This window comes from Pleuronectes platessa, chromosome 3 (genome assembly GCF_947347685.1).
Source record: "Pleuronectes platessa chromosome 3, fPlePla1.1, whole genome shotgun sequence".
Taxonomy (NCBI): Eukaryota; Metazoa; Chordata; class Actinopteri; order Pleuronectiformes; family Pleuronectidae; genus Pleuronectes; species Pleuronectes platessa.
This window is the reverse complement of record NC_070628.1, coordinates 9,220,784-9,246,410: the sequence shown is the minus strand read 5'-3', so window position 1 is coordinate 9,246,410 and position 25,627 is coordinate 9,220,784. Positions and strand designations below refer to the sequence as shown.

General features: G+C 42.4%; 2 protein-coding genes across 2 annotated transcripts; both read left to right on the top strand.

Moving 5' to 3' along the window:
• Positions 1 to 831: 831 nt before the first annotated feature.
• Positions 832 to 17,350, top strand: smad1 (SMAD family member 1). The gene is made up of 7 exons (XM_053419225.1): positions 832 to 933; positions 8,447 to 9,035; positions 11,483 to 11,746; positions 11,847 to 11,963; positions 14,482 to 14,703; positions 14,860 to 15,116; positions 15,754 to 17,350. The coding sequence occupies exons 2-7, from the start codon at positions 8,636 to 8,638 to the stop codon at positions 15,895 to 15,897; spliced, it is 1,404 nt and encodes a 467-aa protein (XP_053275200.1). The 5' UTR covers positions 832 to 933; positions 8,447 to 8,635; the 3' UTR covers positions 15,898 to 17,350.
• A 1,374-nt stretch (positions 17,351 to 18,724) lies between these two features.
• On the top strand, positions 18,725 to 25,600 carry mmaa (metabolism of cobalamin associated A). Its single transcript, XM_053417949.1, has 7 exons — positions 18,725 to 18,758; positions 19,260 to 19,674; positions 20,113 to 20,235; positions 20,320 to 20,490; positions 21,199 to 21,284; positions 22,363 to 22,512; positions 24,590 to 25,600. Exons 2-7 carry the CDS (start codon positions 19,269 to 19,271, stop codon positions 24,884 to 24,886), a joined length of 1,233 nt encoding a protein of 410 aa, XP_053273924.1. The 5' UTR covers positions 18,725 to 18,758; positions 19,260 to 19,268; the 3' UTR covers positions 24,887 to 25,600.
• Positions 25,601 to 25,627: the final 27 nt, after the last annotated feature.

Sequence of the window (25,627 nt, the reverse complement as noted above, 5' to 3'; positions counted from 1 at the left end):
TAATTTCCATATATGTACAACTCTGTTACTGGACATATTAGTTTACATGTCTCATATTTAAAAAATATTGTAGATTTGACCTATTTGGAACCTTTGATGACTGTTTTTTTTTTTCACAATCTCCTCAGTAAATCAATAAAAGAATGATCTAATCTTATCTTATCATAATCTTTCCATCTTAATTTGTTTTAAAATGTGATTTAGTTTTGTTAAATTTGAAGAAGTTTAAAAATTAGATTAGGAAAAACAACTGATACCTTATCTTACCTTATCGTGTCTTAACTTATCAAATCTTATCTTGTTTTACTAAAGGTGATTTTTATTGTATTTGATGAGTGTCAGATTAAAAACAGAATAGAAATCACTGATATCGTATGTTTATCTTACCTTGTCTTATTTTGCTTCATATTTTCCTATTAAACTATAATTTCATATTTTGCCCTGGTGTTGTGTGGGAGCCTCTGAGGTGAATTTCTCTCTCTCTCTCTCTCTCTCTCTCTCTCTCTCTCTCTCTCTCTCTCTCTCTCTCTCTCTCTGTCTCTCTCTCAAACGAGCCCATTTTCACCCCCACTTCAATGACCAAGTTTGCAGCAACAAATTAAGACAAGAGAAAAACACTCTTTCCAAACTAACGAGATGAAAATAAAGAGCTGGCATCGTCCCCTCGCTTACATAAACCACTCGCACAGGCTGAGTGAGGAAGATGCTGCATGTGTGAAAAGTAGGTCTTGTTATTGTCGGGGGAGGGCTGGCTGCAGCCCCCGCGGCGTGATACTGGCGCTCGGGCGTAGGGTGAGGCGGCTCCGCGACTCACTGACGCCAGGGAGCGAGAGACAGAGAGAGAGAGAGAAGGAGGGAGGGAGAGAGCTGCAGTGAAAGAAAGAAAAGAAAAGAAAGAAGGAAGAAAGAAAGAAAGAAAGAAAGAAAGAAAAGGTACGTTAAACTTCTGTCTTATAAATGTGCTAAATTTAAAGTTTCTCCGTGTGTGATTCCGCCAAGGGGGATACGCGTTTTGTACAGAAAAGTAGACCCCCCCCCCCCACCCCCCAAACGTTGATCAACCTCCACAGCTTCAAACTTTTTCCTTTCTCTCCTTCTCTCCTCACGATGTCAAACTGTGGCTGTAACGTGTCAAACACATGTCTCTACAAGATGTGAACCAACTTGCGGAAACAACAGAGCTTTAAATGCAGAGCTGCCTTTACAATAACGCATGCTAGGTCACTGTAAATGTAGAATAAACTGCATCCACTGTTCTGGAATCAGCCCAAACCTCATTCAAATACAAGCTTTGTTGAGTTCCTTTGCAGGAAATACACATTCATCTGCTGTTTTTAAAGCCACAGTGTGAAGCTACAGGGCAGTGATTTAATTTGTGTTTATTGATGATTCAATGCTGATTAGATGTGAAAATAGAACAGCACAACCTCCTATGGCTTAATGTGATGTATCCATGTGTCTAAAATAGAGAATATAGAATTGACAATGATAAAAAACAGCAAATCCTCTCGTTTCAGAAGCAAGAAACTGTGTTTGATGCATTCTTGCTTGAAAATGACTTAAATGCTTAAAGAAGTCATCAAATCTGTCAGTGATTAATCAATTAATCGACTTATCCTTTCATTTCTTCTCTATATAAGACAGTAATAGAAGTAAACACATGGTTTTAGATTGTAGCTTCAGGATATGGATGGATGGATGGGTGGGTGGGCTGTTTGTAACATACACTTTAAAATGGTTTATTATTTCATACCACTAGATGAACTTACTGAATAACGAGGAGTATGTGTAGTGTAATACCCCATTAGCCCCCCCCCCACATGCCATGCTTTCATATCTCCTTGTCGTCCTCACTTCTTCCTCTGGCGGCTGCAGACTGGCAGCGCTTCAGACGACATGTGTCCCATGTGTGTTTTTAGTTATGTCAATGTGTTTATGAATGTGTGTGTCTGCCTGTGTGTAAGTGTTTATGTGTGAGAGGCTAGAAGGAGAGAAGGAGAGAGAGAGAGAGAGAGAGAGAGAGAGAGAGAGAGAGAGACAAACAGCAGCTAAGGCTCGATCTCCTGACGTTATTGAAGATGACATATCAGATTACCCAAAGGACAGGAATTTGTCCTTGTCCGTGATTTACTTCCAATTGTTTTATCGTCCTGCGTTTTCTCGAGGTATGCAGCTTCAAACCTGGTTTGGAAATATTTGACAAATTGTGTTTTTATAGGATTGAAATCAGGGTGAAGGCTTTTAAATAAATGGAAAATGCAGATATATGACGGGTTTTATGAGCTTTGTTTCCTTTTTTTTAAATACACAAAACATAGCACGACAATTGTATTTGTTTCATCTATCTATCTATCTATCTATTCATCTATTTATCTATCAATCTATCTATCTATTCATCTATCTATCTATCTATCTATGTATCTATGTATCTATCTATGTATCTATCTATATATCTATCTCTCAGTCATCAGGCAACAAAAAAAACCCACTCGACTACAAGGTGTAAATATAGGTTAGCAGCATTCCTATGTCCTTAGAATCAGTCACAACAGTAGTGAACAATGTCCTCCTGTGTGTCTGTGCCGTCACGACAACACAGCCGGCCATGTGTCGGGGTGAGGTGTCCACCCTAACACAACACTAACCCAACACTGAGTGCCGAGCGTGGTTGAGATAGCTGCTTGAGACCCCATGTGTTTGCTAGTTATGTCTACAGTCATGTGTGGACTAGTGTGACTGGTGCATGGAGAATCTGATCCCAGTTCAGCCCTCCCTCCCACCCCCACCCCTCTCTCCATGTCTTTACCATACTGACCACTGAGTTTTCACCCACTTATGTGATAATGTCATTTTTTACCAGGCCAGAGATGTGTAAGTGTTTGTGAAGATGAGGGATTGCAGTGAGTTTAAGGTCGGTGTCGTGTGTAGTGACTAATAGTAGCAACGCCTCATAACTGTGGTTATTTCAAGCTTTGCTCAGACAAAAGGCAAAGGTCAACTTTATGTGACATCATAATCCTCACGTTTCTGACCATTCGTCAACACTGCAAGAAAGGGCAAAATAGTGATAAGTTCCATTTTACCATGAAGACACTTAATACCATTGGTTGGCAGAGACGTGATACTGAAAGTTGGTCATTTTGTTCAACTGTAAAATGTCTCACTCTGGTTTAAGCACAATTCTTTAATTACTAAATTTAAAGAATCCCACAGATGAATCCCACTGATCTGTCGATAATTTGTCTGAACCATTTCCTACCAAAAATGTCTGAATGAAGAGGAACCAGCTCATCACAGTATTCTAGTGCTCAATGTACAGTAGAGTATTACAGTACTTGATACATTGCGGACAGTTGTGACCTGTAGATCAAACAATTTTTGAAAATTAGTCAAACTAAGGGGTTGGACAAATATTTCAGACCTTTTAACTCTTACTTCTGCATCGTTAGTCAGGTTTTTTTTAACGGGTACAGTTTCCTGTACAGTAGCTGCTTATGTCTGGACTCTTCAGTAAGGCCTTGTCATGATTTGTATTTGTGAAAAAGCACACATTGCATCCTTGTAGTGTCACTATTCACTCGGTAATGACCCTTGAAGGCACTTACTCCAGAAGTGCTCAGTGAAGAGAGCAGATACATGAGTCTCTCTCCAAAACACTCTCCCTGTCTTAGATCTCAAGCTTTGCCGTCACTCTCTCTCTCTCTCTCTCTCTCTCTCTCTCTCTCTCTCTCTCTCTCTCTCTCTCTCTCTCTCTCTCTCTCTCTCTCTCTGCACCATGCCCTCTTTCCTTCCCTCTCTTTCTCTCTCTTTATCTATCACTCTCCCTCTCTTCCTGCACTCCTCTGTTTATAGCCGGTGACTCCATTGAGCGGAGGCTAATGGAGGCCCGATCCAGGACCCTGCTGATAAATAATGTAGCTTCTTTATAATGCCCCGTCCCCAGGGAGGGTCCAGAGAGCATCATTACTGCCTCCTCATCCTACACAGCCCAGACCTAAATTGATTAACAGACACTGGAGCGGTGCAAAATGATCCATGGGGCTGGTGTAGTGGCTAACAGCTCGCACCAGGTGGGCCAAAGCCTCCGCCTGTCAGTGTCGCATGATCCCACTCTGTGCTACCATTAGCCCCAGTCTCTGCCTGATGGGCCAACTGATGGCCATAACAAGCTACCACTAACGCAATAGAGACTCGGCTGTAGGGAATGTCAGAGGGTTTTATGGAGCTCTCGTGTAAATGATGGTGTGTGCAGGCATCTGTGTAACTGCCCGGGTTAGACGCAGGTGATTAGACACAACAACTGATGATTACACAAAGATATTCAATTCCCCCCCCCCCACCAAAAAAACATGTTGATTGTATCTACAACAACTTATAATTAGGGAAGGGAATTTTGTACAAAATCTACAGAAAATGAAACAATAATTTGGATAATTGACTTAAACTGAATATCGATGCTTTTGGACTGTCAGTTGGACTTTCCTTTTTTTTTAAATCATTTTGTAACATGCTTAAGTAAAGTGCTATATAAATCAAGTTTATTATTATATTATTATAAAATTAGATGTTTGAAAAGAGCAACAAAGCAAACAGTTGCTCACCTTGGGCTCTAGGAAGTTGTAAGAGGATTTTTTTTTTCGTGGTTAGAAAGTCTAAGTCATTAACCAAATCTTTCATTTTTGAAGGATTCACATCTGAAAATCAAAGCTTTGTTTATGGGATTGAGAACAAGGATTTCAAAAATCAAGTGCCAGGGAATACCTTCAGTCATAAATAATAGCACAAAAAAAAATATGGCAACAGGAACGGATCAGCACAGGTGCAGTTGAAAGTCAGTTCACAGAAATAACTTTCAATTCAGTGAATTTTTCCTAGACGAATGTGGTGCATGCATGATTTTTGTTTTCATATTTAGAGAAATGAGCTAACAGTGACTCAATATACCACAGGAAATCAGAAGTGAGATAAATGTTTGAGTGTAAAAGTGTGAGTCAGAATGTTTAATGATGAGCTTGTGTTTGATTGAATCTATTCAGCCTTACTTTTGACTGACAAGCATCAAAACAACGTCCATGGGAATCGTTTAGGAAGCTGGTCCCCAAAACCCTGTTCATGTCTGGCCATCATCCCATTCTATACACAGGTATAGGAACAGGGGGTCACAATGGCGCCTTTACATTTTGACTGCCTCAACTCTAAAACTAGCATTGTCCAAAGACGCAGCACAAAGCCACATCAGACCCTTTAAATAAGCATGTGGTCAGGACACCAGTCAGACAGCACTGACTGTCAGTATCCAAGTAATATGGTCTCCAGCTGCAGCTGAACGACAGGAGAGTACTGTGAACCCAACTTTCTGGAGTCTTACATCTGAAACGGATTAAAGTGTCTTTGTGCGGCGAGGCCTGAACTTGTGCTGATAGTGCCGACTGTCAGTGAGAGGCCATCAAAGCCGCTCGGTGGCTGAGAGTGGATCAGAACGACTGCCTCAGTGTGTGGGTGGTGACCCTGGAACAAATCTGGTGTTTTATTGTGATGCTCGGCATTCAGCTCTGAAGTACATGTTTTGCTTTGTGTGAGGTTGTGTTGAGTCACTTTTGCATCAGTTTATAGCGACGCCACTGTGTGGAAATGTTTCTCACTGGGTCGTAAAGTCCGGACGACACTGGTGTTACTGTTTACACTGGGCATTTTACAAGGAAAGATGTGCAGGCCCAATATCTGTACTGTGTTTTTACTCACTAGATGTTTGACATTAGACTTGATTGTTGGCAGCCTAACTCTATTGGTGTGTTTGTAGGCGTGTGTGTGTGTGTGTGTGTACATTAAAAGTGTCACTTCCAGATGCTGCCACCTTCATCAGACATAGTTTGCAGTTTGTCTCGTTAGTCGTTTATCAAATTCACTTCTGGATCAATTCCGGAATATTTCTGACAAGGAGCTTTTGCTTTCGACACCAAATCCTCCATCTTGTCCCTGATCCGATGTGACTTTGCTTTTCTGCTGCACAAAGCAGACACTGTCAGTTTTCAACTTGAACCAATTGGGTTTTATTAAAAATAAAAAAGAAAGCTTCAGTTTACATTGTTGACGAGCTATTAACAAGTTGAACAGACAAACTGTGACATTTATGCCCAATATGAAGTCATCACATCAGGCAACAAGCTAAAAGCTAACTTGGCCTTTGCTATGATGTCCTCCTGAGAGATGGGGATGAAGATGACTTATAAGTGTTGCCTTTATAACCATCCTTAATAAAGGATGAGTCTGAATGAAGCTTCAAGAAACATCACAGATGTTCAGACACTTCAATGACGGAACATTTCTGATTCTCTTCCACAATGAAATTATAAATCTTCTGACTCACCCCACACCTGTTGAAAAACTGCTATGCACAGCAAGAGGAAGTGAGGTCACTGGAGATGACTGATATGAATAAGTTACGTAGCCTGTTTCCTGTGTTTATATGTTTCATGCTTGCACTTAATTTCAAGCACACAAACACACACACACACACACACACACACACACACACACACACACACACACACACACACACACAAGCTGCTTTCAGACATGCACTGGACTTCCTGGAATCTCTGCAGTAGAGCTAATACGTCACTTCCTGTCTCTGTCTGCTGCACCCAGCTGCTCCACCTCTCTCCTGAATAACGCAGAGGATTTGATGCTGTTGTGAACGCGTCTGTGCAGTAAACCTCCCTCTGTGGTGTGCATGTGTAAAAGGCAAACTACGGGTAAACTCCGTAGCCAATTCTTCAGATTCTACCCAGAGGTCATGTCTGAAAACGCCTGTAGACCCACCCTGGTCCACTCATATGTCACCTGAGCTCATATAGTTGTTCAGTTACAGGGGATCAGCCTCTCTTCTGATGAGCCAGTATGATTTGAGTGTCTAATCTAAGTATAGCTGTAACTTGCAGCTTCCAGTCAGTGGGGTTGGGCAGTTGTAAGTGTCCACGCACTCTTTGTAGTCAGCACCTGTGCTCATCAAACTTCCCTGTGTGTCAGTATGATGCACTCTCCTGATACAGTCGCTGACAAAGATAGAAATCTCCGTTCATCCCGTAATCTGAAAGGGCCAAGAATAACTGCAGAGCAGTCTTAATGATGTATTTGTTCCTGCTCATTGGAAATCCAATATACTGCAGGCTTTACTGTCAGAGAGTGATGCATCCTCACCCGTGAGTCATTATGGATAAAAGGTGGTGGATCTCTGACAAGCTGTTTATTCGATTCTGGGACTACATCTGGACATTTATGTGCGGCCAAACCTCAGCCATAACTTTGTTTTGTCTCCCTAATTGATTTAAGAAAAAAAAAACTTGAAAAGATGGTGGAACTGGAAGAGTTCCTGTTTAAAAGCTGGCCTCTGTGCACCTCCTGGCTGCTGAATTGCTCCCGTGGGACCCAAGTGAATGGGCACATTTATCCTGGGCTCTATGTGCACTTCCGTTTTATCGTCCCACACTTTGCCAGATTCCTGCTCATTACCAGTGTTTGTTGGTTGGTGATGTTAAAGCTTCAGAGAACATCTGAAATCTGAAAGACCTTTTCTTATCTCATGTAAGCTTGGACTTCGAGTCGGCATATCAAGTCAAACTTTAAGGATTTAATTCCTTAATCATTGTATAGCAAGTTTTAAATCATAGCATTCAAGTGTATCTATTAAATAATTAAATAATAATAATACAGAATTTGGGGTCACATATTTGATTGTAATTTTAACGCAGAAATATCAAAGATTTGTATCTCAAATTCAATAATTTACTGGTTTGATATCTTTGGATTGATGTTGTCTAAATAAGCATAATATGCATTATATATAAAAATCTGAAGATGTTAATTTGGACTCTCTCTTTTTTCTTACTTCATTTATTGAGAAAGGAAACAGAAGATTTATTGATAATGAAAAAAGCAGCAGCAGGGATGTAGAATTTCTTCAGCTGCTAGTTTATTTGAGCTTCCACTTATGTATTTTAACCCTCAGAGAGTGAATCAGGCGTTAAACCTGCAGGTCTCCTAAGTTATGTCGGCTGCAGACTGGATGTGAAACCTCTTTGCTGTAAATGACCTATCGAGTGGTGGTAATGTGACAAGCCATACGGACAGGAAGCTATCTGCAGAATGTCTGGTCGGGACTGATGTTCACAGGAGGGCGTCTGTTGTGGCTCCTCTGCCATTTTCCCAGAAGCCAATGACTGACGTGGCCGTAACAGCTATAACCAACATCACCGCCTCATCACAGGCTTTTCCGGTGAGACATCAGAGCCGGTGAGGTAAAAGGAGAAGGGGTCGGTGTTCGCCACAGCTGCAGGAACTTTGTGAGAGAAAGGATGCAGCCAGTTGAGTTGGTCTGCAGAGTTTCGAAGGAGATGTTTGCTCATAGACGTTAACTTACCTCTCCTTTTTCTTTTTTTTTTTACAGAAAGTGGATGTGAAGAGGATCTGACCCACGCCTTTGAAGTTGAGGATTATCTGAAACTGCAAAAAAACTAAAGACTCAATTAAAGTAATATATCGTCCCTTGTCTTCTGAGACTGGACTGTCCCCCTTCACTGCTCACACTTCCTTTTGGACTGAAGGGAGGGAGGAGGAGGAGGGCGGCCTGTCCATCATGAACGTCACCTCGCTCTTCTCCTTCACTGGCCCAGCGGTCAAACAGCTGCTGGGTTGGAAGCAGGGAGACGAGGAAGAGAAGTGGGCAGAAAAGGCGGTGGAAGCTCTGGTCAAGAAGCTGAAAAAGAAGAAGGGAGCCATGGAGGAGCTGGAGAGGGCCCTCAGCAGCCCCGGTCAGCCCAGTAACTGTGTGACAATCCCCCGCTCCCTGGACGGACGGCTGCAGGTGTCCCACAGGAAAGGTCTGCCGCATGTCATCTACTGCCGGGTGTGGCGCTGGCCCGACCTGCAGTCCCACCACGAGCTGAAGGCCCTGGAGTGCTGCGAGTACCCATTTGGCTCCAAACAGAAGGACGTGTGCATCAACCCCTACCACTACAAACGAGTGGACAGTCCAGGTGAGCTCTACATTACTGAAAAAAGAAAGGTTGAACCTGTGTCAGTGCTGATCATGACATTAAGCAGATCAGCCATGACAGAACAGATACATCTCAAATACAGATTCTATGACAATGTTAGTGTGATAATACTTTATGCATGACCTCATGCTACCCTACATGAAAATAACTACACATTAAGATATTGTCATTTTAAATTAGGTAAAAAATTGAGTATTAAATCAGACATGTGTACCAGATGATTGAGGTATCAGATTCAGTATCAGGACAGTTTCAGGAGTTCAAGGATCATTTCATTGATGGAAACTCAAACTATTTCAAATTAAACTGAATTAAAAGAAATCCAGATTTTCTTAAAAACAAGACAGCAAATGAAAGGCAACACACAGAAGTCCATCATAAATTCTAATAGATAAAATAACAGAGAGAAATCAATTCTGAAAAAACCCTCAAGGAGAGAATCAGAAAAAGATACTGACCCTTTCGGCCTTATTTCATTGCACAGCCTGTAATGCAAAGATGGTGGATCCTACTATTTGAGAGAAAGTGAAGATGAGCTGACGAGATAGAAACTGCTGTGTGCAGCATGATCAGAAGTGTGTAAAGGAACATGTGTGTGTGTATGTGTGTGTGAGTGTTCGTTCATCTGTGTGTGTGAAGCAGGAAATTCCATCTAGGGCAGAATGAGGGCTTTGTTTTGAACCCCCCCCCCCCCCCTTTTCACTTTTAGGCACACATGTACAGACACACACACACTCTCATACTTGCACCATGTTACTAGAACAAGGACACACGCACGCACACACATTCACACGCGGCTGCATGCACCGTTTCTCTCAGGATGGCTGGAACAGGAAGCCGGCCACCCACACACAATGGGAGGAAAGAGTCGTTGCCTGCCTCGCACACTTTTTGTTTTAGTAGCGGGTGGAAGACAGCGGGGGGGGGGGGGGCTAAGGTGATTCAACCCAGAAGCACCTGTCTGTCCACACTCCCCCTCTTCCCCTTCCCTTTCTTTCTTAATGCCACCCGCCGACGCACACACACACCCACACACACCCACACACACCCACACACACCCACACATCCTGTCAATCTCCCATCACCAGACACCACAGCTGTCCGCCTGCTCCACATATAACCTTTGCAATAAACTGCTTGGTTGATGCACGGGTCCCTTGCAGCACACATGGTCTACCTGCAGCAGCACTGACAGCGAGCGTGGGCCCCCGGTCTAACATTTCTGCACCAGCTTTATTTATCTGCGCAGGTATTTATAGAAACAAGTGGAGCGTATCTCTGTGGTTTGTACTGCACCTGAACAGACCTCACATCAGCCAGGATACTTAACCTGAGTGATGAATTCCTCGCCTCACAGTGTCTTTTCTGAGCAGAAACCGGAGCGTCTGGGCCAAATGCTGCTGGCACCAACTAACAGGCCGGAAGCTGACCTAAAGTAAAAAATGCAGGGACATCTGCACTCAGAATGTTGAGTCAGAAAAAGTGTCAGAAATTGTTTATGACGTTGGATTCAAATAACTAAAATCTTAATGAATTTTTTATGTGAAGGTTTTGCATGTGTCTGATTGTGCACAATTTCTACACTGATGAAAGGATTCATTTTTATTCAGTGGGTCGTTATAGCAAAAGGCTTGTATATTAACTTCTCGGATTGATAATCAATTTAGGCAAAGCTAAAGATGTTAATCCACATAAACAAGGTCTTTATACAACTAAGACATGGAGATTTTCCTTTAAATCAACATTTTACAGCTTGAACATTAATTTGATCCACTAACGTGGAATAGGGAGAGTTGTACTGCTTCCCTTCCAGCTTCTCACCCTGAATGTGTGGTCTTGCTCTGGGTTGTAGCTTTAATTGTCAGAACCAGGCCCTGCAAGTTCAAGAATAGTGCTGAACGATTAATCAGTTGAAAATACTTAATAGTCATTTCAAACAGCGTTTATATCCAATATTAAGTGAGGAGATGTTTAAAATATGAAGACTTCTTGGTGTATTTGTTACAGCGGCTGCTCTTCTGGTTCAGCAAGCTGAGGATCATGGGTAATATCTACTGTAGAGATGTGTTTCAGTCAGGTGATTAGGACTTCACAGTCAGAGCAGCTCAACAGTTAGTGGACAACATAGCCTGCGGTGACCTCACATGCCCTGTGTGGTCAGAGAGACAGCTGGTTTACACAGCATGATGACTGACAAATTTAGATTCAGTATATAAACTGTATATCACCGACACTAATCAGTCTCCTACAGGTTTATTTAGGTACTAGAACAGCTTTAAAAGCCCTCTGTGTCACATGGGTGTTCTGTTTACTTATGAGTCGATACATTTGTAAAGGATTTCTAAATGTAACCCTCCTGCACCCTGGAAATCATATTTCATATATCTTTTTTTAAATATTTGTTTTACGTCTGCCCTTCTCCTCAGTGCTGCCGCCTGTGTTGGTCCCGAGGAACAGCGAGTTCAACGCCAAGCATACGATGCTGCCTCGCTTCCGCAATCCTCTCCAGCAGAATGAGCCGCACATGCCCCAGAATGCCACTTTCCCGGAGTCCTTTGTTCAGGCCAACACGATGACTTTCCCGCAATCGCCGGCTAACAGCTACCCAAACTCCCCGGGAAGCGGCAGCAGCAACACCTTCCCCCATTCCCCATCGAGCTCCGACCCCGGCAGTCCGTTCCAGATGCCAGGTTAGATACAGCAGAAGATTATCCGCTCATCTTCCTCGTCCTCTGTAGTGAAGCTCAACAGAAGCTAATTGTACTTTGTTCTGCCCTCTTCTCGATGCAGAGACTCCGCCTCCGGCCTACATGCCCCCCGAGGAGCAGATGACTCAGGACTGTCCCCAGCCTATGGACACCAACCTCTTGGCTCCGACCTTGCCTGTAGAGAGTAACAACCGGCCAGGTAACCATGGGAGTTACTATCTCTCTCTCGCTCTCTGACTCTCTCTCTCAATCTCACACTAACACACACACACATACCCATCCTTGTGTTCACACATCGCAGACATTAAACTGTCTGCACCTGCTTGCCTTGATCTGCAGGTGCAAATATTTCTGGGAAGTCTGGTTGTTTAAAAAAAAAAAAAAAAGGTTTTCTTATGTGGTCAAACTCCAAATACAAAAAAAAAGAGAGAGAACCCTTCTCTGGGGTTGTTAGAGCCACGTTCTGTCAGATCAGACCTGCACATCGAGTGGAAAAAGATCTCTTTCGTTTACAGCGAGGCTTTGTCTGCGGGTGCAAACCCAGGGGAAGCTCAAAGATTCAGCCAATGAAGCTCGGCCTCAGAGCGGTTTTATGAGACCCATAAAAAGCCAGAGCTTATGTCACCTCTGCTGGTGGTAATGACTCGAAACTCGTTAACGATTAAGAGTCACTAATTACCTCCAACTTCCAGATCTGAAATGTGGTGCAATAATTGCAGCTATCACGACTTTGTGGTTTTACCTTTATGGCATTGGGCAGACACATCTGAGCACTGCGTTCATGAATTTGTAATAGACCATACCATGCACGTGTAATGGGATCCAGACTTTTGATTTGAGGGGAAATTCTGTTGTTTTATAGTTTGGGCCCTAATTTCTATTGGTAATAATAAGAACATACTCCCTAAGTTTATTGCTGAGTCCTGGGAAAATGTGATGGGGGAAGACAAGAGCAGACTGGTTCTAGATAAATCCCCAGGTCAGACAAACAAAGGCTAATGGGATAAGTAGAACTATGGAATGTAAACATCCGTCACACACCAACATTTTGTATTTTGCTCTGTTGTACCATACTTACTGTTCATGGCAGAGACAATCTCCCTTTCCAAAGAGGGAGTGTTGCTGAAATTTCGAGTGCCTTCACTTTTGCTTTTACTCAAAGACTGTATGTGAAGATAGCTGCCATTTTGTCCCGAACACATAGTTTGGAGCCAGAATCTCCACAGTAGTGATCAGGGAAAGGAGTTGTTGTAGCGAGGGTTCACACTCAACCAATCACAAGTCAGTCCGAGCTGTCAATCAGGACGTTTCACTCCTTTTTCATAGCATTAAATAACTAATTAAAACCAAACTCACTATGAAAAACATGAGCGTGGACATACATCAGTTTGATAAGAACTACATAAAAATAAAAATGTATTTCACGTTTACTTTGACTTACGAGTTTGGTCCATGTCCCATCCACGAACATGGAGGAGGCAACTAGCCTTGGCTTCACTTCTTGGAAGCTGTCATGTGGTCCATGTCATGTTTTATGAGGGTCTTCGGTTTTACCTTGATTTAGTTCAGTGGTTCCCACTTTCTGTTTGTTCTGCATTCCAATGTCTGTGAATCTACAAAGTGATTGCAGTGCAACTTTAATGTTGTTTTTAAGCCTGGCAAGGTAAATATACACTGCTTTAATGTAAAGTGTGACATTTTTTCGTGTTACATTTATTTTATACTGTGGTAATTATTTTGGAACCTCTTGTTTGGATCCTTCATGTTGGAGCCCTCTGACTGAAATACTCAGGCTCTGTTGTTGACTTGTTTACAAAATGTCTGATCGTACTGTCTCATGTTTGTTGTGTTGTCAGGCAGCAGTGTCCCAGAGCACAATATTATAGTACATAAAAACAAAACAAAAATGAACAATGGACTAAAGCTAAATAAAAGTATAACAAACCTTCAAAATGTTTAATTGCGGAAGTCAATTTGAAAGCCGGACATTTGTCTGAACCTTTGTTTCCACACCTGACCTACAAAGTGTACTCTCTTTTTATCCCTAATGCTCTGGAGGCCCAGAGTTTCAGCACATGGTGACAACAGTAGCGGGAAGAGCTGTTGAAATGTTTGCTCGAAGTGGGAGTACGGGGAGTTTTTAAGTTCTTTTCCACAAGCTGCATCCTGTACAGAGGAGTTCTTTCGCAGTCCAGTGCTGGGAAGAGAATAGACAAAACACACCTGCTCGCCAGTACCGAGCCACAGAGGAGGTTTGGGAGCAGTATGTGCTTAGATAAACATGATTTATTCCCCTTCTCTGTCAGAGAGGGTGAGGCCAGCTGGCACTGGCTCACCCCGAGATACCAGGCACAGAGAGTAGGCCAGGCCCGTTCTATCGACTGTCAGCCTGCTCAATAAAAGCTGGCATGCACACCACAGACAGTCTGAATGCTTTAGGATGCATCTGCATTGATTTCGGTCAGCGTAAATGTACACAAGTGTAGCCAGTGAGTCCTATTTGTTTATTCAAATTATTGTTACGGGCTACAGGGGATGATTTGGAAGAAATAACAATGCGTAAGATTTACAGCCGAGCCTCTGCTGGGATCAGAGGATCCTGGCGACTCGTCTGCACAGAGGAGTCTTAAAAGCACATTAAATGTGTCTGCGTGTGTCTCTGCATGTACAATGTACTCAGCTCATTCTTTTGACCTGTCAATGTGTTTCCTGCGCAGATGTGCAGCCCGTGGCCTACGAGGAACCCAAGCACTGGTGCTCCATTGTTTACTACGAGCTGAACAATCGTGTCGGGGAGGCGTTCCAGGCTTCCTCCACCAGCGTGCTGGTCGACGGCTTCACAGATCCCTCCAACAACTGCAACCGATTCTGTCTCGGCTTGCTGTCCAACGTCAACCGCAACTCCACCATCGAGAACACCCGGCGGCACATCGGCAAAGGTGCAGTATGCAAACCCCAGCAGTGACGAGACATTACCGACAAAAACAAACATTTTAGTGAATTGATTTCTAGAATGAACACAATGGTGTTTAGGAGACTTTGAATTTGCAGATGACAGCAACACCGACGCATTGTCCTCTCCTGCTTCCTCCCAGGTGTCCATCTTTATTACGTGGGTGGGGAGGTGTACGCAGAATGTCTGAGCGACAGCAGTATCTTCGTCCAGAGTCGTAACTGTAATTTCCACCACGGCTTCCATCCCACGACCGTCTGTAAGATTCCCAGCGGCTGCAGCCTGAAGATTTTCAATAACCAGGAGTTTGCCGAGCTGCTGGCCCAGTCCGTCAACCACGGCTTCGAGGCCGTTTATGAGCTCACGAAGATGTGCACCATTCGCATGAGCTTCGTGAAGGTAAGCGGCTCAGACAAGGAGAGAACGTAAAACATTTTATGATAATATTCAGTTTAATATATAGTGCTAATTATCAGTTGAGATTTATAGTTGTGCAGATTTCTATAGTCAAAAGTATTGACTTGTTGTCATGTGTCCATTCTTGATTAAACAAAAAAAGAATCCGGGAATTGTTGTCCTAGTTTATTTTACATATAAACACATTTTTTATTTAATACATTAACATAAAAGTAGTTTTATCATAAGTAACATTCATGGTGAAAACAATAAGAATTAATCTTTTACTCTCCTGCTGTAAAATTAAAATCAGCAACAACTATGTGTTTTCTCCTCATTAGCTACTTTCTTTTGAATAAAAATGTATAACATAGTTAAGTGTAGTGAGCAGTATATTATAGAAACTAAATATTCATTGACTTGAATGTTTGCACCCATGCAGCTTCTTAGTTGAGTCACCAGCACAAGAGGAACTGTGTTTTAAAAATTCAGATCTTAAATTTTTTTGTGAAAATTCCCACATTCATACTTTAAAGTCCAAATAATGTGAAATGGGAGTTTATTTAAAACATGAGACTGAGTTGTGTGTCCCCCCCCCTTCCCCCCCTCATCCTAAACCGTGTGTCTCCATGATTTCCAGGGCTGGGGAGCAGAGTACCACCGGCAGGACGTGACCAGCACCCCCTGCTGGATTGAGATTCACCTGCACGGTCCCCTGCAGTGGTTGGACAAGGTTCTAACCCAGATGGGCTCCCCCCACAACGATATATCCTCCGTCTCCTAGGCCCCACCGTCCTCGGCCCTGTGGCTGTCTGCACCCCAGCATTTTTGTCTAAGTAGCAAGAAAAGGGGCAAGCTGGTCCCAGACTGGTTTGTCTTTCAGTCAACAAGCGATAGAGGTTTAGACTGAAACACAGGCTGATCTGGGACCTGTCGAGTTGGACGGGTTGTTGAATGGGTTGGTTTGTTCTCTACTTGAAGGACGTCTGAATTGGGCACATTTACAGACTGGGAGAGTAAAGTGAGCGCGATGCAACTGGAAGATACTTGATCTTTGTGACCAACTGTAATAATTAGACCATCACACTCATCATGGCGCAGGTATCGTCCCCGATTCTTGCTCCCACACGTCTCTTTTTGATTGTTCTATTATTCTGAATCATAACTAGTCTACATCTAAATATTCCCACTTGAAAAAAAAACAGATACACGTGTGTAGTTTAAATATATATGGGACATTCCAGGTCACCGAAATTTGCAGTTGGCTGTTATTTCCTGTCTGACTGCAACGAGGAGGAAGGGAAATGTACTTAGAACATGTACAAAGTTTGCAGGGACTTGGAGGACGAGCAGTATGACAAACAAATTTAAATCATCTCCGGACACAGGAATACTGTTTCCTCAAAGTCTCCTCACATATAATAAATGAAATCCCGTATCACAAACCATGTAAAATAGTAGGAGGGCAAATTTTAAAGGGAGCTTGAGAGTTCAGGGTGGGGTTTAGTGTGGGGCGTGGCACTCAAAGGGCATTTCAGACCTAAATGGCTCACGTTTAAATGTTGCTCATCTTGTGTTATACTCGTGTTTCAAATGAATTCTAAGGAATAAAAAGAAAAGTGTTTAGATATATTCACTATTAGAATATGTGCCGTGCAGTCTGGTTTGGCAAAGCATAGTTTGGTTAGTGTAGTGTTACACATTTAAGGCTGGTAGCTGAGCATCACACGAGGCAGAGGTTAGTTTGTCCTTTGCTGTTCGCTCTGCAGCAAATTCACGATGTGTCAAAAATGGAGTCACATTGAGGACATAAATATTTCAGTGGCCGTGCTTCATTCTCTTCTTACATTGACTTAGCAGAACTTGTTTAATGACTGTTATGGGAAAATGTTGAGCATTCAAATTTTAATTGTTGGCCGAGAGGAGGGTTATCGGTTACTGATGTCCCAATATCATTTTATTTTTTTTTATATATAGAAATGGCAGATTTTTGCCATTCAATTCTTTTGTGCTTTCCGCAAAATCCTCTTTGCTATTCAACTGTTATACTCTTAACATTCTTTTTGTATTTTTGAACATGTCTCCTTTTGTTTTTGTGTGTGCACTTTTTTTGTTTTGATTTGTTTTGTTTTTCCTCTTTATGTGTTTGCTCAGTAAAGCTCCCAGAAAAGCAGTTTTATTCCATGAATATCAAGTCTCTACTGGAAGAATCAATAAATTTGTTTCTTTATTTGCAACACGCGTTTGTCTCTTGTATGAACACTGTGTCGGGGCATTTCTTTCTGTCTCTTACATCACAGGCCACACATGCTTAGGACATGCACCATAGTATTGTCAGGGAAACATCAACCACTGTGTGTGTGTGTGTGTGTGTGTGTGTGTGTGTGTGTGTGTGTGTGTGTATGTGTGTGTATGGGAGAAGACCTTAAATTAGGGATGCACAACAATTACAAATGCATCTGAAAACCAAGTGTACTCTTGTTAAGCATGATTGCATTTCCAGTCAATTTCATGGAAACACATTCTGACAGGACTGGAACATTTAGAGCAGTCCTCTAGGAAGATTCCCTAGAAATCACTGACTGAAAGTGTGTTGGTGTGTGTGTGTGTGTGTGTGTGTGTGTGTTCCTGCTGGAGCTTCATTCGACTGCACATGTGGGTGGTATGGTTGCATGGTGGTTAGCGCTGCTGCCTCCCAAGAGTTTGCATGTTTCTACCAAATTCCACAGACGAACACGTCAGATGGAGAATGTGAAAGTCTATGTGTGTCAGTCTGACCTGCACGTCTGAGGCCTGTGATTCATCCAGGGTGTCTCCTTATATCCAGTCTGTTGTAGGGTAGATTTATCTAACCTGTAAACAATCACCAGATTGAGAAATAAATAAAAATATTACTACTGCGTTTAATAACCTAGAAATGTCTTATTCGAAACTCAAAGTTAAATGTGTTGATCATTGTCTAATCTTTAAAACTCTCTTTAAAGGGGATAAAAACTGGGCTACAAGTAAATTAATCAATATATTTTTTAAGACTTACACACATTTGTTTAACAGAATAGTCCAAACACATATATCATGTTACGATCTAGGATTTATTTTTTATATAGAACACAGTTTGAAAGTTGAGGTTTTATTAAAATTCCTTGATTCTGGTATTTAACCTGTTCTACAGGTTTGCCCACTGATTTATAACCTGTTCTGTATTAGTCTTAGGGCTCATAAAAATTATATTCTAAATAAATAAATCCTTTCAGATTATCATGAGCATTGGTTCTATTATTCACCCAAGTAATGTAAACACTGAAGGAATAATAAACCACAGTTTTTATTAAATAAACTCGATTATTATATTTGGCTCAGGTCAAAGAATCTTTCAGATGAACCTCTGCTGCCCTCTGCTGGTTCAACCTGTCAACTGTCACCTTTAGATTCTCGTTTGATTCAATTAGTACTCTTAACAAAATCTCTTTTACACTTTCACTTCTCACAAATTGTTATTTTACACATTTATCCTTGAATGACGTCGTGGAAATACATTTGTGATTCAAACGGAGCGGAACTATTTGTCGGGGGGCTGTGTCGCACGTCAGCGGAACCGGAAGAGAATGAATGGAACACCGGCTGCTGTGGTGCAACTGATTCGAGGTCAGCGTGAATTCCTGTTATGTGTCGTTTGTTTGTTGTTTAAATCTTTTATAACTTTTTATATTTTCACTCTAACTGTATTTATGTTTACTCTATGAGCCCATGTTGCGTTCACGTGTCGTCAAACTGACGCATAGTGGAAAATAAGCGTTTTGTAATGAACAGCTCAGACTTTAATTTGAGGTTAGAAGGTTCTTTAAGAGTCTAAATCATTTCTGTTCAGGTTTCATTCTCACTCTTCACTCTTGGTCGTTTATTTGAGCTTCAAGACATCGAAGCTTATCTTAAAAATAATGATGACAACCTTTGATTACATTTGAAAACACAGTTCCAAGCTGCTGTACAAGTTAAAAATGAAGAATTGAAGGCAACACAACAAACAGCATTAGACAACATTGGAGCAAGATAATAACAGAGTTAAGAAAATGATTAAAAACATTTTTAAATGATGAGAATAGTCTGTATGGCTCATGTGTGATATCCCTATGTTGCTCCTCCTAGATCCCCCACATGTTCCACAAAATGGAGCGGTCTGGTCTCTCCCTCCTCCGCCACATCCTCTCCTCCTCCTCCTCATCCACCAGGACGTGCTGCCTCCACCAGAGGGTCCTCCCAGCCTCCCTCCCCTGTCACCGCATCCCCGTCTCGGTTCCCAGCTGCCAGCACCGCAGGCACGCGAGCACGGCCCTCAGCCAGCACATACAGGACCTGAGCAGCCCCGAGCAGAGACTGCTGACCAAACTATATGAGGGACTGATCGGAGGTCAGCGGGCGTCTCTGGCCGAGTGCATCACTCTGGTGGAGACGCGGCATCCCAGGAAGAGAGAGCTGGCACAGGTGCTGCTGCAGAGGGTGCTGGCCTACAGGACGCAGCAGGAGGCTGGGAATGGAGGGAAGCCCGTGGCCTTCAGAGTAGGTGTGTGTGTGTAGGCTGGGATTTCTGCACAAGGAGGTCAAGTGAAGACAAGATTAAGGGACAGTGTTTCATTCTGATGAGACTCTGGTCAGTGGACTGACATCCTGTCCTGTTAGTCCACAAAGATGTGTCTAAATAAAACCCTTCTATCTAGAGACACATCTGCACACTTTCCCTTTTCTCTTTGCTGAGCCATTGCTGGATAACATGAAACAAAGAATTGACCTTTACTTGAAAGTGACTCAAGTTTGCTGCATTTTAAGATCATCAGGAAGTTGGCCTGGTTATTAAGCTTTAACTTGTGTGGTTTCAAATAGAAGTTCTTACTCATCTAAGGGACATTTTAGGTTTATAGTCTTCAAGCATATCAGGAAAACAAAGCATTTTGGTTAAATTGTTGTTGACCACAACATATTTGTCTCTATCCCGATGTCTCAGGTCTGTCGGGTCCTCCTGGGGCGGGGAAGTCCTCCTTCATCGAGGTGGTGGGGAAGATGTTGACAGAACGTGGACACAAAGTATCAGTGCTGGCGGTGGACCCGTCCTCCTGCACTACAGGAGGTATCCTCCCACACACACTCACACACACACACATCATGATCATATGATTCAGAGGAAAAGTTGCCTCAGTGCCTCTTGTTGCAGGGTCTCTGATGGGGGACAAGACTCGTATGACCGAACTGTCCAGAGACATGAACGCCTTCATCAGGCCGTCCCCGACCTCAGGAACACTGGGTGGAGTCACCAGAACCACCAACGAGGCTGTGGTTCTGTGCGAGGGAGCAGGATATGACCTCGTCCTGGTGGAGACAGTAGGTAAGACGCTGGGTTTTACGTATTTATCACGAAGTTGAGTCAAGCTGAAAATGAGATTTCTCTAACAAACATCAACCTTGTATCTGAGTCTTCCAGTCAAAATCAGGGACCTAATTATAATGCAAAGATACCAAATTAATGAGTCTGTAGATCCTCCTGCCCATTGGTGATCCGATAGCAACTCTAAGTGCATCAGTCCAGTCCACACTAGCTTTTAAAATGTTGTCACAGCTTTATGTGACCCAGGGCGCTTTTTGTTCACTCTGCTTAAAGAATGTGGACAAGTTTTGGAATCAGGAAATATGAGTGAAGTTAAGTATTTAATGTTAGTCTGGGATTTGTTGCATCTCTCAGTTCTTTCCCATCTTGGTGCCACAGAGACAGTTTGGTGGTTACTAAGTGTTGAGGTCTGACACCTGCTCCTCGTCATCAGACACCTTTGTTGTGTCCCCAGAGCCAAGAAGTTATTCACTGTGAGGACTGTAAGAGCTCATGATTAGTCAACAGCTTTTCTGAACAAGCAAAAACTTGATGCTTATCTAGTTTGACTTTTCTCCTTTTCATACACAGTGGAGTGTGGAAACCAGACCTTGGGTTTTGAAACGACACCCTGCTGTGCAGTCGTTGATCTTGTGTGATATTTTTCTGTCTATCAGCTTTACGTTTTGTTGTGATGCTGATGTTAGAATTCCCGGTCTGTGTTTCCAGGTGTGGGCCAGTCGGAGTTTGCAGTGGCTGACATGGTCGACATGTTTGTGCTGCTGATTCCACCAGCAGGGGGCGACGAACTCCAGGTGAGTGAATAACATCCACAGCAGCAGGTTCATGAAGCAAAAGAGGTTTGCTGTTTCGGTTGAATGATGTTCACTATGTTTTACAAGCGACATCATTTGTCACAGTTTTATTAAAGGTTGTTCCGTGCTATTATTTGTCTGCAGTATGTTTAGACACTGATCATGTGACTATAACATTAGAGATTATCTCTTCATTCTTATACCACAGATTCACCAAAATGAATGATAAATATGATTAATTACAAGTACAAGATTAATTGTGTGAATATTAATGTAAATAGATAATCTAATCTACATATTTAATCACCGTGCTGCATTTAAACATTTTCAAATTTAAGTTATTAAGGAGAAACTGGTCACTGTTTCCATGTTAAATGTAAAGATAAGCATGTTGACGACAACTATATGCTAATCAATTTATTAATTAGATAAATGAATTGCTCAATTACCCTCAGCCATTAGGATTAATATTATGGTGATTATGGTCATTAAGCTCTTCGAGTGGCATTTGTTTTAATTATCGTAATTATAGCTAACATGAATCTAAAAACAATGTTATGCGAATTGTAAGTAGAATATTTCACATATCCAGCAGAAGATTAAAACTCTGTGACTCAGACGTTCAGTTGCGTTGAGGTAGAGTGTGACGTGTGTCAGTGAAATAATGACATCCCCTCTAAAGCTTGATACAGAAACCTGAGCTAAACAAGCTGAAACATCAGTGAGGGATGAACAGAGAGAAACACAATGACTTCTTATTGGCTTCTTCTACTAACCCTGCAGCAATAACACAAACAAACAAACAGGACTCCATCCATTACGTTGTGCAGAGATCCCTCTGTGGGATAAGTATCCCGACATCAGATTTATTATTTATTAAAGATGCTTTCAGACATGCACTGAACTCCGAGTAATCTCCTGAAAATTAGAGGGGCTGTATGTGAGAATGCAAATCAGAGTCAGAGGCTCCAGACATTACATGTTTCTTCTGGATTTCATGTTTGTGTGTTTTTTTGCGTTGATGTTTACTGTTGATAATTTGATTACTGCCCTCGCTCACGTCAAAGTCTCTTTCCAGGGCATCAAGAGGGGCATCATCGAGAGGGCCGACCTGGTGGTGGTGACGAAGTCGGATGGAGACCTGGTGGTGCCGGCCAGGAGGATCCAGACCGAATACACCAGCGCTCTCAAGCTGCTCAGGAGGCAGTCCAGATCCTGGAACCCAAAGGTTAGTGTGGAAGAGAATGGCTGTGTGTCTTTGTCTATGTTTGTTTGTTTGTGTGTGTCTTTCTGTGTGTCTTGTGTGTGTGTATCTGTCTGTTTGTGTGTCTGTAGCTGACAGAGTAGTGAGGGAGGAAGCCGCCGGCAGAATGATAAGGCCTAAAGAAAAAAAAAGATAACTGGCAAGTGTTCAACACTGAACCCACTGTGCAGCCACAGCTGCTGTGTGAACCCAACAAGCCGTCCCACTGAGAGGTCAGCTGACCCGAGAGATGGTGGGGGGGGATGATGATGATGGTCATGATGTCATAGCCTCATGGCTGCAGTGTCCTCCTCCTCCCTGCGTGTCTCAGTTCACCTGCCCACCCTCGTCCCATTGTTTTCCCAGCCCGATGCAGCATCTGCCCCCTGAGCAGGCTGTTCCCTCCTCACCCCCACCCTCCCTCACCCCCACCCCTGACTCCCACTTCTCTGAATACTCGGCTGCTGTGTCAGGACAGTAGCTCATTTTAAACCTGCACGTTCATATACAAGCTGAGAAGCTACTCTCACAGCCTCTGTCGCTCTTTACTCTTTCCTTCCTTCCTTCCCTTTGATTTAGTCTCTTGGTTTTTCACCTTCAGCCGTTCTTCTTTAGCTGTCTACGTCTACTCTGCATGAAAACATGTTTGATCATATCTATCAAAACTACTAACAGTAAGGACTGTCACTTATATTTCATATTATCGATAACAGTTTGAATTGATTGATTCATTAAATTCATTATTAGATTCATTAAAGGTCTGAAACCTGGTGAAGAAACATGTTTTCTGTGACTTCAGTTTTACTCGATCAAATCAGATCTCAAGACTTTTTCTAACGATCTAACAATATTTGCTCCTTTATTCTTGTCATCTTCTCTGTAACTCTAACACACTTGTAGCTCTGACTTTATAAAGTGTTGTATTAATGAACTTGTTGACGTCACTTTACACTGGTTTGACTGTAGAGCTTGATCACTGTCTTAGAAGTCCCCCAATGTTATGAAAGTGTAATACTAGGTTATTTTTCCAGATTACCAAAAACATATATTTTTTACTATTGTATCAGAACATCTTTCTATATCAGCAGTTTTTATGGGGACATAATCTTTGACAAGCAGGGACATTGTTTCTGTAAAACCAAAAAATTATAATGCACAACAAACAAAATTCCATTCACTTCCACTGTTCTGGGTTGAAGCAGAAATCTCACAACACGCATTTTCAATCCACAACAAATTAAACCAGAACTATGAGCACGACTGGACAACAGTAGGTTTATTTCTTTAATTCAGGCCATTACAGAAGATAAATGGTGAACACAACATTTTGTTGGTCTCACATTTGATTTCCTGTTCTTCCATCAGACTCCGATCCAGTTCTTGTAAAATGATTAACTTGATGATGTAATTAAAAGACTCCTAAATGGCTGTTGATCACAGGCCTCTGATATTTACCAGCCAGTCACTTTCAGCTTGTCAAATTGCCAGTTGATGTCAAATTATCTCCTGATGATTCATGTAATGTCATTACACTTAAACATTCTGAAGAGAATCTGTGAGGTTTGTCTGACGTTAACACTAAAGTCTGGATTTTACTCCTCCAGCCTCATTTTGTTTATATTCTCTATCACGAGGGTCATTGTCATAGAAGACGTTTAGTGGGTCCTTGTTTTGCTCTGACTGTTTTTGTGTTTCTGTCAAATCGGAGGCACAATCACTTCTGTGTGAGCTTTTTTATTATAACATTAAAAGCAATACATTTTATTTGTAAACTTAAATACATTTTTAGTTGTACTTTTTCCCAAACTTTTACACTTTTAATCATAACATTCACAGTTGTTTTGCATAGTATTTGTTGTGTAAGTTGTTTTTGACTGTTGTGTTTCTATGCTACACGTTGCTGAAAATCCAAGACGGATAGAAAGACGAGTCGCTGTGTCTTTGGCGTCTTCCTCAGGCTGAGCAGTCAAAGAGTCAGAATCACAGCCTGGTTGCTGGAAAAGAAAACGATTTAAATTCACACATGCATCCAACACCCTTCCTCCCCCCACCCCCTCCTCAGGTGGTGCGCTCCTCCTCTTACACCGGTGAGGGCATCCCGGAGCTGTGGGCCACGATAGAGTCGTACAGGGACGCCATGTTAGCCAGCGGTGAGCTGCAGGGCCGAAGGAAGGCCCAGCAGAGGGTTTGGATGTGGAGTCTGATCCAGGAGAACGTCCTCTGCCATTTCCGAAATCACCCCAGTGTCAGGGAGGCTCTGCCCCACCTGGAGGCGGAGGTCACCAAAGGAGCCATCTCTCCAGGCCTGGCTGCTGACCTGCTCCTGAAAGCCTTCTCCTCCTCTTCATCTTCATCGTAAACACTGGGACTGGATGGACGTCATGGTTCATCAGGGTCACACAGTTCCAAAAAGAAACCACCAGGACAGAAAAAGAATATGTGACCTTGACCCTGTGGTTTGCACAAAAAGAAGCAGCAATTTAAAATACCTGAGGCAGAAGTCACCTGTTCCACAGACTCCAAATCAGCAGAGGCCGGGCTGAGCAGACACTTTTCATGCCTCACCTCCAGCTTCAAGACATTTGGAGATCGGAGAGAACCATTTAAAATTGCATATGTGAGAGACAATTTAAAGAAGATTCTCCGACTGTCTTCTTGGATAAGAACACTACAACCTTCAAGAAGAGGTTAAATATGTACACACACATGGAGGATTCTAGAGGAAAACTTGGAAAACAATGCACAATACTGATCACTTGTAAGAACAGTGTCTTTAGAGGGAGGAGATGTGTCGTGTGATGATCTGTGATGAGTTATTGACACACTTGCCCACAGATTGATTATTATTACACAGGTTTTAAAACCCTAAAAGAAACGTGCTTATGAGAGGACACGGTTCAGAACAGTGGGATTTGTACAATCACTTCTGTCTCTTGTTGAAATGCTGTGGAAACGGTTCTAATAATGAAGATGTTTTCTTATTCACTATATTTGGAGTATTGGATTGGAATTCTATATTAAAGAGAGTGATGTGAATCTTACAGAAGTGAATAAGATGGAACCTGAGCTCTGATTTCTTTCTCCATGTGTTTTTTCTTGA

What these genes read in the sequence shown, in the direction of transcription:
- smad1 (XM_053419225.1), top strand. Translation starts at nt 8,636, where the DNA reads ATGAACGTCACCTCGCTCTTCTCCTTCACTGGCCCAGCGGTCAAACAG. An exon ending in CAGTCCGTTCCAGATGCCAG is followed by an intron (nt 11,747 to 11,846) that starts GTTAGATACAGC and finishes TTCTCGATGCAG; the next exon opens with AGACTCCGCCTCCGGCCTAC. An exon ending in CCGGCGGCACATCGGCAAAG is followed by an intron (nt 14,704 to 14,859) that starts GTGCAGTATGCA and finishes GCTTCCTCCCAG; the next exon opens with GTGTCCATCTTTATTACGTG.
- mmaa (XM_053417949.1), top strand. Translation starts at nt 19,269, where the DNA reads ATGTTCCACAAAATGGAGCGGTCTGGTCTCTCCCTCCTCCGCCACATC. An exon ending in GTCCTCCTGCACTACAGGAG is followed by an intron (nt 20,236 to 20,319) that starts GTATCCTCCCAC and finishes CTCTTGTTGCAG; the next exon opens with GGTCTCTGATGGGGGACAAG. An exon ending in CCAGATCCTGGAACCCAAAG is followed by an intron (nt 22,513 to 24,589) that starts GTTAGTGTGGAA and finishes CCCCCTCCTCAG; the next exon opens with GTGGTGCGCTCCTCCTCTTA.